The sequence below is a fragment of the Octodon degus genome, unplaced genomic scaffold, assembly GCF_000260255.1.
Source record: "Octodon degus isolate 3935 unplaced genomic scaffold, OctDeg1.0 scaffold00269, whole genome shotgun sequence".
Lineage (NCBI taxonomy): Eukaryota > Metazoa > Chordata > Mammalia > Rodentia > Octodontidae > Octodon > Octodon degus.
In genome coordinates this window covers 2,573,509-2,586,245 of record NW_004524845.1, presented here as the reverse complement: position 1 = coordinate 2,586,245, position 12,737 = coordinate 2,573,509, and the positions used below count along the sequence as shown (strand labels likewise).

General features: G+C 40.3%; 1 protein-coding gene and 1 pseudogene across 2 annotated transcripts in view; one reads left to right on the top strand and one right to left on the bottom strand.

Annotated features, from left to right (window-relative positions):
• Adamts3 (ADAM metallopeptidase with thrombospondin type 1 motif 3) overlaps positions 1-12,737 on the top strand; it is a 397,838-nt gene that overhangs the window by 62,388 nt on the left and 322,713 nt on the right. For both annotated transcript variants that reach the window (XM_023706787.1, XM_023706786.1), the window contains exon 3: positions 10,256-10,662. In XM_023706787.1, the coding sequence (XP_023562555.1) occupies positions 10,256-10,662 (407 nt within the window). The remainder of the gene's footprint in view (positions 1-10,255; positions 10,663-12,737) is intronic.
• On the bottom strand, positions 3,122-3,816 carry LOC101582045 (annotated as a pseudogene).

Sequence of the window (12,737 nt, the reverse complement as noted above, 5' to 3'; positions counted from 1 at the left end):
ATATATGATATTTTAGGATGAGATCCCATGAAATTAGCTTGTGTTTTATGTATGCTTCATATGTATAACCTGAAGGCAATTTTATATAGTGTTTTCTGTGCACCTGCATTTTTATTTGCCACATGAACTCAGTGTAGAATTTTCTACCTGCAGCATTTTGTCAGTACTCAAAAAACTTCAGATTTTGGATTTTTGATTTTCAGGTTAGGGCTGCTTAGTCTGTAGAAGCAGAAAACATTGCCTTTTCAGATATTTTGATGTAGTTTGTGTAATAATTGCTTGTGTCTGTATATATATTTATACACACATACCCATATGGTTATTTTACATAGTACAAGGAGAAAAAGTTATCATATTGAACTTAAGAATGAAGAATGTAGATACAAGAGAATTAATATCCCGACAAAGGTTTTTCTCATCTCCTGTTGCCAGTAAAGACATAACAGCACTTTTCATAGGGCTTGTTCAGGTTTCTGGGAAGATACTGATGATAGTACAGTTCTGGACATTGAGAAATAGAAAACACGAGAGCCATTGGTAATAAAACTCGCACAGAAGAGGCCAGAGTGGAGCTGTAGCTCTCACTGTGGCAGGCATGCAACCCAAGTCCCCACCCGATGTGTTTCAGATCCACTGAGGCAGGCTGCCCTTGGCACATGGAAGCAGATGTGTCTCTTTGGCAGGCTCATCTCCAGAAGGAAGAATGAAGAAGGGTGGGCTGTGACCAGTGGACTTCCCGTGTGCTTCCCAGACTTTATTGTTACATAAATCATCTTTTACTGGTGAGGGTAGAGAGAGGCTGGAGTCCTAAGAGAAAACCCAGTCCTCACAGAGCAAGTACAGGCTAAGACATTGCATTTCTGACTCAGAAACAAGCTCTGACTTTAAGAAGTCTGAACTGTATAGAGAGGCAAACATTACATAAATTTGAAGGCCTTTTCAATAGCTGACCTATATGATTTGGACTCTGAATGTCCAATGGAATCGTAGAATAGGACTGACTTCCTGTATCCTCCTTCTTAGAATAAGGGTCTCCAGGTTTTCCTTTCAGGAGGTCTGTTTTACATCCATTTCTTGATTACATCCCTTTTTATTTTCAGCTTAAATTGTATGATCTGAATTCTATGAGGTGTTTGATTTGCAGGTGAGCAGGGACTTTGAGAAATACATACAAGTTTTGCAAATAGAGTTTTGGCTGCATGACCACATGTGCAGCTTTCCATCCTTGTTGCAAGGTGGTTAAGGTTCCTAGGGAAAGCCCTTCAGGCTCAGACCACTTTCATGCGTTCATTCCCTTCTACATGCACAAATATGTTTATTGAGTGACTTTAGGTTCTGTTTTAGTGAGAAGCTGTAGTGAAGATAGTACATTTCCTGTCCTCATGAGGTTTATGTGCAGTAGAGCTACAGAAACAGTAGACAAACATGAAAGTAAAATTGATAGGATATTAGATGGTGACAAGATTTATAGAAAATGGAAAAATATGGGGTGATAGGATGGTTGGGGTGGTCAGGAAAGACCTCCATGAGAGGGTCTGAGAGAATGAGCCATGGTGCGCTGAGGCTGAGGAGGGACACTTAAGCACAGGAAATAGTAAATCCAAACACTCAGAAATGTGAGAATTCCCAGATTCAGGCTCAACGCATGAAAGTGGTCTGAGCCTGAAGGGCTTTCCGTAGGAACTTTAACCACCTTGCAACAAGGATGGAAAGCTGCACGTGGTCATGCAGCCAAAACTCTATTTGCAAAACTTGTATGTATTTCTCAAAGTAAGAGTGCATACACCCTTTTCCTCTGGAGGGACAGATTCAAAGAGAAAAGCAGTGTGATCTGACACTTCAGTTACTCTGGCTGTCTTCTGAGAATGACTTAAGCAGTAGAGCAGAGTCCGGACACACATTCAAAGCTGAGGAGGTGGTATTTGAGGCTGGGCGAGTAGCAGATGAGGTGGGAAGGCATGCCAGAATCTGGGTTATTTTATTTTTATTTTTACAACTTTATTTGGTTACAGTCATTGTTGAAAAATATATATAGAAATATACAAAGAAAATAAAAAGTTAGTCAGTATCCGTTCCTCAAATATAATAACAAAAGCTTTTATATATTTCCGTGTAGGTTTTTTTGTATATTTACATGGTATTTTATTTTATTTATTTATTTTTATTTATTTTTTTTAAATTTTATTTATTTTTTTATTTTTTTATTTTTTTATTTTTTTTTTTTTGAGGGTACTGGGGTTTGAACTCAGGGTCTTGCACTTGCCAGACAAGCACTTATTCTACTGAGCTATTTCCTTGGCCCATGAAGAACTTTTTTTTTTTTTGTGGTACTGGCGATTGAACTCAGGACCTTGCTCTTGCCAGGCGAGTGCTTATTCTACTGAGCCATCTCTCTGGCCCCTACATGGCATTTTAAAACAAAGCTAGTATTGTAAAATGTTTTACCTTTAAAAAATTTTTTTTTCATAATTTTATTGATAAATTAAAAAAATTTTTTTGATTGCACAGCAGCTGTTTCTTCAGGGCATTACTCTGTGAGAACATGACATTCATTTGATTGATTCACAGTTTAACCATAAATGAAACAGTTTATCTCTAGTTGCTGGATATTCCAGTTATTTTGAGCACTTGATATTAAACACTGTTCTGTATCTATTCTGGCACATATTCAAAGAAGAATTTCTACGAGAGGTCAACAAAGTACATATGTATTTTTAAGCCTTCTGCAGCATTTTACTCAATTTCTCTTGAGAAAGATGGGGCCAATTTACAGTCACCCACAGAGTATGTTTATTCCTCACATTCCCTGGCAACACAGGAAATTCTCAGCCTTTTTTGTTATAAATTAAGAGGGGGAAAAGAGGTTATCTGCTTAAATTTTCCCTAAAGTGTAAGATTGCGGCCATGTTTGCTGTCCCATTGCTTTCTCTGTTTTCAGGTAGTTCGAGACTTCTAGGTGGTGGCTCCAGCATGCACTGTCTTGTCTTTCTCACCACATGTTCTTCACTTGCAGGCAAGGCCATGAGAGCTGTATGCCTTTCCCATTTCTTCCCCTTTTAAGTTAAGTACATTTCTCAAAATGATTAAAATTAGAACTTTGTCTTCTAGGAAGCCATGCTGTTTAGTGTCTTGGTAATAGAACCAAAAACTGAGCCATACTCTTCAGGTTATGGAGGGTTTCTGACCATTCCATGAATCCTATCTGGGGTGTGGTAGTGAGAAGTAAACTTTTAGCTTTATTAGCATTTTCTTTGAGGGCCTTTAAAACCTGATCAACTGAAACTGCCTCTGCATGCTCCTCCAGCAGTCATAGTCAGTTGCCATGACAATGCTTGCATAGTAAATTCCAGCCTCTTTAGCAAGAACCACCTCTGGAACTGTGGTTATATTGATAATATCTGCTCCCCAGGTGCAGAACATGAGACTTTCTGCCCTGGAGCTAAAACAAGACCCTTCGATTGTGATCATTGTCCACTATGAGTGGCATCATAGTCCTAGCTTCTTAGAGGTCTCTATGAGGACCTCTCTTGTTTTGGGTCAAAATGGCTCTGCCATTGGAATGTGGCACACTCCTCTGGCACAGGCATGGCTTCCATCATAGAACGTCTGAGGCCTCGTGGTGGTCCTGTCAGTGAACTGATCGATGATGACGATATCTCTGGGCTGAATCTCTTCCCTCAAGGAGCCACAGGCTGTGATCACAATGCTGTACATGCAGCCCTCTTCCTTCAAAGCCCAGATGTCCACCTGGTAGTTGACTTTTGAAGACATTATGGTATGCTGCCTCCCATGTCTTGCAAGGAGGACACAGTCAAAAATGGAGTATTCACATATTTTTCAGTTGTTTCTTCTAAAATCACTGTTCCACCAATTATTCCAATTTATGCAGGTGTGGCAGCAGCCATGTCTGCTTAGGACACGGGGGCAGGGGTCTGGGTTATTTTGAAGGTAGAATCAATGATAGAATTAGGTTATAGACAGGTTTGTGGTATGAAGAGTTAAGGATGGACTGATCAAATTTTGATTTTGGGGAATTAGAAGCATAGAGTTGCCATATTTAGCTCACAGTTGGTGGAGGTTTCAATTCATGCCTGGCTTGCTCCAAAGCAGAGTGGCACATGGTGGTACTGGGTGGCAGAAAGTAGCAGAAGCAATAAGAGCAGCCAGGGAGAAATGGCAGCAGAGAGCAAGTCTCCTTCCCTTCTTTATATTGTATGCAGGTGACCTGCCTTAGGGTGGGTGTAGCACTCACACCCTTAATCCAAGCATTAGATCATGAATCAGTCATAAACTCTAGATGCCTGTCCAGTAACTGCATGAAACTTTGGGGAAGACATCCAGATACAAACCATAACAGATGGACTCCTTATGCAGGAGATGACAGGAACGGAGGAGGAGTTGTAGCCCAACTTTCTGCCTTCTGTCCTGACAGGCTAAGGAGACAGAGGGATGGAAGAAGGGGAGAGTGAAAAAGAGATGCCAGTGAGGAAAGAGGGAGAAGTGAGATAACGGAGAGGTAGAGAGAGGGCATATTTTGGAAGGTAAAATGTTCATGAAGGAATGAGAAATAAACAGGGTCATGTGCTGCTGACAGGACAGATAAAGAGCTTGAATCTTAACCACTGGCTTCAGCAAAATGGAGTGACCATAGAAAAGCCAAATGTTTCTGAAGAGGAGTAAAGGAAAAGAGTGTTAGCTAGAGGGTTTTTAGGTCCATTTTGTGTTGCAACAAAATCCTTGAGGCTGCAGAATGGGACGGAGGTTTGTTTCTCACAGTGATGTAGGCATTGGATTCTGAGGCTGGGGGCCCTGCAGTTTGCAGGGGCTGTGCTGCCCTCTCATCCCATGGGGAGTGTGGCAGACAGGTGTCACACAGGTGAGGGGAATGAGGGGTTCAGGTGGCCCCATACTTTGTCAGAATTCCTGCTGCTAGGTCTTCATCTATGGCACTAGAACCCTCAGTTCACAAGGATGGTGGTACCAGAGGGTTGCTTGTTGTTATTAGAGATGGGGATATGGTGAATACTCACGTATCTGTTGGTGGGAATGACCTAGTCCTGTGGAGAAACACAGCGAAGAAAAAGAGAAGACATTTCCTGGATAGGTTCCTGAGAAGTCAGAAGGGGTGGACTGGCATGCACAAGGTGAGCACTTGCTCTCAGGTTGGAAACAGTGTTTTCATGGTAGTGGCAGGCTGGGGGAAGATTACATGCATCATGGGGAGATTGTTGTGTCTTCTGATGCTGGGGCAGTGGGTGACCAGCCTCAAGGGTTTACAGAAGTTCCTGTTCTCTGTGCCTGTGAAAGTAATGGCCACAGAAACCTTTTCATGTCTACTATTATGGTCCCTGAGTCATCACAGCTACAACTAACTGTATAGATCCTGACTTTAAAATGGCATATGGTGTTCTTAAGTAGCTGATTCCCACTTAAATAGGTAGTGTTAACATTTAATGAATCCTTTGCATAATGTCACTTAAACCATGAAGGTGGAACTGTTACTGTTTTCCAGCTACCCATTGAGGAAACTGAATTTACAGGAAGGGCATAATCCAGGTGTGTAATTGTGGCAATCAGGAGGCAGAAGCAGGGGATTCCTATGAGTTCAGGCCACCCTGGCCTACATAGTGAGTTCAGGGCCAGCCTGCACTATATGATGGAACTCTGTCTAAAAAAAAACACAGTTCATTAAGGACTGAAGTTGATTTCTTTCCCATATGTTGTACTATCATGTGGAAGGAGTGGGATTTGTAAATGCATAATTTCTGAATGGAGTAAATCAGCACCAGATACAATTTGGTTTTCATATATAGTTATAATCTGAGATTAAAATCTTTTGGTAACTTTGAGCTTCTACCTACTACTTTTTTTTCTCACTCAGAATTTGAGAGCTTTTACTGAAGTTACACTGGAAGAAAAATTGGTTGACTGGCTGCGAGTAGATACATAATCATCCTGCTTGTGCCAGTTTCCTTTGGTCAGACCTTACATTAGAAATTGCCAGCAAGGTGATCCTTGCATTCCAAGGTACATGTGAGCCTGCTGTCAGATAGGAAACTCTGTCAGATGTGTTAGTTTCACTTGATATGAGACAAGCCTTCTATTTTTTTGACTATTTAAAGTATTTACATTTATTTATTTATTTATTTATTTATTTATTTTGTATTACTGAGAAACAAATAGCAATGAGACAGTTTCAAAACTGATTCATAGGACAGTTTCAATAATTAATACATTGTACATTGTTATCTTCTTAGTGGTTATCCACAGTACAAGATGCAGACACGATATCCTGTCCAAACACTTCAGTACAAATCTTTCTTTTCACTGAATTAAGTGAAAGTAGCTGTATATCTTATCCTAACTATTCTGTATATACAAATACAAAATGATCTTTCCTTTGTATCCCCTTTTTTTGTTTAGTCCTATGAGATGGGTATTCCATTGGCATTTAAATAGTATAGGTGCATGAATTCAGCAAAACAATCCAACACAGTTCAGCAGTCCACAATAGTAGTGGGTTATCCACAGAAGTTGTTGACTTGAGCCTTTCACAGCTCAGCATATTAATATGGCTTTACTTTATATACCTTGTTTGTATACTTTTCTGCTGGATGGTTAAAACCAAGATAAAACAAGACCTATATAACAAGAAATGTAACTTTTGTATCTCATAAGGTCAGTCAAATACCCTCAGAATTTATCCTGTAACCCTGTATCACACTTTGTAGATCCTTTGTCAGTGTCAGCTATGTGGATGAGTTATGACCATTGCTTGACCAATTTGCTCTCGAGACAGGCCTTCTAGATTGATTGATTGATTGATTGCTTTTTGTATTTTAGGACAGGGTCTACCAGGTCTCACTCCGTATATTGGGCTCATTGTTATTCTCCTGTTTATAGCCTCCCAAGTGCTGGGATTACAGGCACATGTCACCATACCTAGTCTGAATCACCATCTCAGCATGCCCCATCTCAGCATGACGGGCCCAGGGATCGAACTCCCTGCCCCTGCATCTGCCTAAGTAGGCGCTTTAGTAGATGTACTTTTTGTACTTTTCTTAGTACAAAACAGGGAAGTATAAACACCCATGCAGGGAAGGTCTGTGTCTAAGAGAAGACCATTGTGAACCTCAGATTTAAATCCAATCCATACTCCAAAACCTACATCCTCTCTCAGTTACATCACATTTTTCAGTTGCCCATAATTATTGCATTGGAGATGATATATTCTCAAGCAGAAACCACAGAGCACAGCATCTCCTGTGCCAATGTGTGGTGGGCACCTGGGAATCCCCTTGTTAATTCTGCTATTTGGGAGCTTCTGGTTTAAGGGCCAGAGACTGAGGACTGTATCTGCCTTATTCCCTGGCTGGCAAATGACTGGGTCAAGTTCAGAAATGCTTCTTAAGTGTACATTTTAGGAAGAACTTATTATTTGGTATTAGGAAGGCCAAACCTTTGTAGAATACACTGTCTTTGTTTTGAACAAAAGTTCTGAACATGTCTGACACTAGAAAATGTGGCTTTCCCAGAGAGTCTGAGCTGGAGGCTGGGCGTCCTCGTGAGTGTATAGCGTCATCTATGTCTCCCCAGGCTCCAGCATTGTGCAGTCACTAACCCTGGTGTCAATGTATTGTCTATACTTTCTTTGTGAATTTCTTTCAGGGGGATGGGAAGTCCACACATTAAATTAAGTATTGCTTCTTCCTTTCCTTGAAACACTAAACTGGTTAGAGAAAGTTTTGAGATGAATGGTTTCAGGCAGGCACCCCTTTGGGCAGTGTGTACCGTGAGTTGTGCCTGGTGGCATAGAGATGAAGCCAAAGTTTTCTGTCTTCCTCTTGGTCCATGTTAAACAATCTACCTGTTGGTGAACACTAACCACATTGCCTGGGGAGCTCCTTGTCCTTAGGGATCAATAGTTAGTCTAGGTTTGGCTGAGTTCCCACCCAGGGGCCGGCTTCACCCTCACTGTAGAAGCCTCTCTTGTATCACTTTGAAAGTGCCACTTCTTTTTCTAAATCAAAACACGGAGTAGCGTATCATGCATTTGTCATTAGAGACCAGGACCTTGTCTGTGCAGTGTTGGTCTGTGTGCAGTGGGGCTGTGGTGCTGGGTGCTGGTGCCAGGCTTCTTCCTGGCACAGATCTAACCTCTTCTTGCCAAGACCCTCATTTTGTGCATTTCACAAGAAGCAGTTTTTGTTAAATGCATTAATTATTTTATGTGGCATAATAATAACAAACACAATTTCCAAGATGTTCTCTGGTGACTGGTTTCTGCGCATGGTGGATTGCTAACTGGTGGTCAGCTTGTTACACCCTGCTGAACTGAACTAGCATGTGGGAGGCCTACCTAAGGATTGTTGCTAGCAGAAGAAGAGGCAGAACTAGAGATGCTGTTGAGAGGCTGTTAGGGAGACTTTTTGGAGAAGCTGTTTGAGCTGATGGAAGCTGCTGCTTCTCTTGGGCAATTCTGCTGGAGGAACTTGTCATAGTGACTTTCCTGATGAACTTGGCTCTTCTCAACAGAGGAGGAGCTCGGGACCTCATTATCGCAGAGAATGTCTGTTGTCCACTTTGAGGGAACTTTGGTCCTTATCTTGAACATTGCTTCTTGGCTCTGGAGGGAAAATGGTGCACTGCTCACCCTCATGGAGAAGCTGGTTATGTTGGCTTTCCTAATGGGAACGCAGCTCTCCTTGACCTCAGAAAAACTTGGCACCTCACTGTTGCTGAGGATGGCTGTACTTTTAGGGGGAGCTCTGGTTTTTACCTTAGGCATTTCTTCCTGGCTCCAGTTCAGATCCCTCAGCCTGCTAGCACAGATACTTCATCCCACTGGCACAGAATTTCTAGCTTCCACCACTGACTGTTGGGCCTTCCAAGTGCAGATCTGTGAAGTAGGCCTTCATGAGACATTGTTGTGGGTGGCATTGTTATGTGTTCTTGGATTTCAGCTGGGCTTATGCAGGATAATAGGATCCAAGCCCTTAGCTGGGTTCTTTGGTCTTCAGTGTGTGGACAGATTTCCTGCACCCCTTTATGTGATTATTTGGGTGATTATAAAATAATCTTGTAAAATGTGTCCTGTATTGTATTTTTCCCATTTGTAAAAACTCAAACCATGACAGTGTGTTCAAGTTTTAGATTGTTACTGCCTTTTTGACCATTCTCCTGATTTTTGCAAAAGAGGATTGGCGGGACACAGCATGATGTAGGTCAGAGAAGATGTGGGGTTAGGAGTGTGACTTGGATTTAAAGGTGAGGTTTACTGGATAAATGAGGGATCTGTAAGCAGGGGGAAGGAAAACTCTGCCTACCTCCTCTCAAGAACACAACCAAGAGAAGGATGAAAATCTTAAAGGCCACCCATATTACAATGCCTGTTGACAACAGTTGTCTGCACCAAATAGCATAATACTATTTATGGTTTATTGATAAGGCTTCTAGGGCTTGTGAGGGGGTCTGGAATAGGATAATGTAAAGTTCATAGTGGATGATCTGTTGAATGATGAACTTGTAAACCTCAGAATGCTTTCATGATGGAAGGGGAAGTAAAAAGTGGTAGGATATGATTTATATATGTACCAACTTCTATAACGAATGTGTTTCACTATGTATCATAAGTGTACCCTAATGAAAAATACACTTAAAAAGAAAAAAAAATAAATCTGAGTTTAAAATTATTTAATCTTAGACATGGAACTTCCTTGTACCAGTTTTTTTTTCTTACTTGAAAAGTGTAGAATTTAGTGTTGTTATGATTAAAAATGTATGTGTAGTACTATAAGGTACTGAGCATAACTTACAGACTTATTGTAGGAGTGACATGAGGTGGCTTTTTGGCATTAGTATAAATTTTAGGATGTCTATGGGGAAAAGATGAAAAGAATACAAAATTTCTTCATAATAGCAGCCTTAAAAAAGCTTGTAGCAAATGCCATTTATGGCCGTAAGTTATTTGGTTTTATAACTTGATTTTTAAGCAAGCCAGATATAATTAATAGAAACTTTTATTATATTTATATTCATAGTACAGTACATTTTTAAATATTAAGAATAGATTCATTGAGTTACATAAGTACATTTGGAACATGACTTGAGTTCTCAAAATGTATTTATGAGATGTTTCAGGAATGTACTTAGGTAGACTGAGGCACACTGTGAGGTGGGTACTTCATACCTATGTTACATCCTTCTGTGTACTCTTACTCTGAAGGGTCCTACAGTTCTGTTTTTTGCCCAACAGATTTACCAGTGAGGAGGCACAGAGAATATGAGCTGGTAACTCCAATCAGCACAAATCTAGAAGGACATTTTCTCTCTCACATCCTGTCTGCAAATCACAAAAAGAGGTCAGCGAGGGATGTGTCTTCCAACCCTGAGCAATTGTTCTTTAACATCACTGCATTTGGAAGAGATTTTCATTTGAGACTAAAGCCCAACACTCAGCTAGTAGCTCCTCGGGCTGTCGTGGAATGGTATGAGACCTCTCCTGTGGCTGAGAATGTAACCAATCCTGTGAATGACCATCAACCTGGAAGTGCTTCAGAAGGAATTTGGAGAACGGAGCCTTTGCAGACTAACTGTGCTTATGTTGGTGACATCATGGATGTTCCAGGAACCTCTGTTGCGATTAGCAACTGTGATGGTCTGGTAAGACTTATTCTCATTGTGCATGCGTGCATGTGTATGCACACTCACAGGTGTTGGGGTGCAGTGATTCTTTGGCATAGTTTGGAATATGGCAGTACAAAGGAAGCCTGAAGTTCGTTGTTAGATTTTAAGTTTGGAGAAAAGCATTAGCAAACATTTTCCTGTTAAAGGTTTTGCATTCACTTCATCTAAGACAACATGTTGTCTTCAGACAACATTATCTGAGAAACAATACACAACTATTCTAGCATGTTTTGCATTTTCTGTTGGGTTATATTGGGAGATTTTATTTCCTTATTATTTAAAAACTTTCTGAAAACTTCGTAAAGAAACAGATTCCTCCAGAAGGACTGTGTTTCACTTGCTATGTGGAAACTTTGGTTATCATTGTGAGGTATTTGGAAAGTGTTCTTTAACTTTTTAATGGAATGCTGAAGTGGGAAATGCACAGATTTCTTGTCAGAATTTGTCTAAATGGGGTTGAGGAGATAGCTTGGCAGTCTAAGTGCCAGCCTGGCTAGCACAAGGACCTGAGTTGATCCCTCGTACCATATGCCATGCTGGCCTCGGGACCCTGGGTGTGCTGTGCCAGCCCCAAAACTGGGCATGATTATGCACACCTGTAATCCTAGCTCTGGAGAGGTTGAGGTAGGAGGATCACTATGAGTCCAAACTGTATAGCAAGACCCTGTATCAAAAGAAGAAGAAGGAGAAGGAGGGGGAGGGGGAAGGAAAGGGGGAGCGGGGGAGGGGAGAGGAAAGACGACAAAGAGTCCAACGAAGACCAGGCATGGTGCGCACACCTGTACTCCCAGGGGTGGGGAGGCTGAAAACAGGAGGATCATGAGTCCGAGCTTCATAGTGAGACCCTGTGCCAAATACATTAAAAAAAAAAAAGTGCCCAAGTGACATGACTTTATGAACTTGAAATGTAGTTCTGTGGTTGCTTTCTTTCTTTTTTTTTTTTTTTTCTTTTTTTAAGTAAAATGCCCATATATTGATTTTTAGTTTTGTGCTGAGGCCAACAGTAACCAATCCTCCTTTCTGACTGTGAAGGTACAGTGTATTCTTCTGGTTTTGTTTGCTGTCACTTGGGAATTTTGTCAGTGTTCATGCATCTCCCATGCACAGCTGGCTCAAGGTCTTTATTCAGAAAGAATAAATTTTTCCCATAGTTTTTGGGTGGCTCTTCCTTGGAAATTCAGACCTATTGCTATTATAAGACTGCTGCTTCCAGGAGTTCTCAAAATATCCTATGCCTTAAAATAGTTATTCTGTGTTGGTTGCTGTTTGACTTCAATGTTTTGGTTTTGTCTTCTAGCTGTACTTTTGCCAGTATAGGCCATATGTTTTCACAAATTCTGGTGAGTTAATTGTGTTTTAGGCTTTATTTTTGCAATCTTGGGCTAACTCTTGACGCTTGTAGTTTTTAGAACTCAAGGCAGGAAATTGTGTAATATGTATGTATCAAGTCCAGGTCTGTTTACACTGTGTTAGTTATCTTTCCCCTTACACTTACCTAGACCATCTTCTGGCCTTCAAGATATAGAGAATCCCTCACATTCTTATTCTGTATAAAAACTTGAGTAGACCATGATTAGTTTAAGTCTTTGAATTAAAAAGAAAACCAGGACTTTCTAGAAAAGAAGACTGAACAAGTTTGGATTCAAGTGTTGATGAAGAGGAACTTTGATTCAGGATTACAGTATGAATGAACATTGTACATAATGGTATTGTTTTATAACATTTGAGTGATATTTTATAGAATTAATCCTGTATTTGTTTTTAATTTTATAGCATAAAAATTCTGTACATACTTGAGTTAAGATTTGAAACTTTGGGTATTGGCTTGAAAATTAGTGTAAGGAAGCAAAAATGAAGTAATTTTAGTGGATTATCACAGTTATGTTTAAATTTAACTTAATAATCATTTTTTTTACCATATGTGTCAAATCCTCTAGTCAGAGATACAGAAATGTAGAGAAATAACAAGTTTTTTTTTAAAGAAAAGGGATATGAAGTATGAGAGAACATTGTTAGCATTAATTTTTTTAAATGAAACATTTTTCATTTTG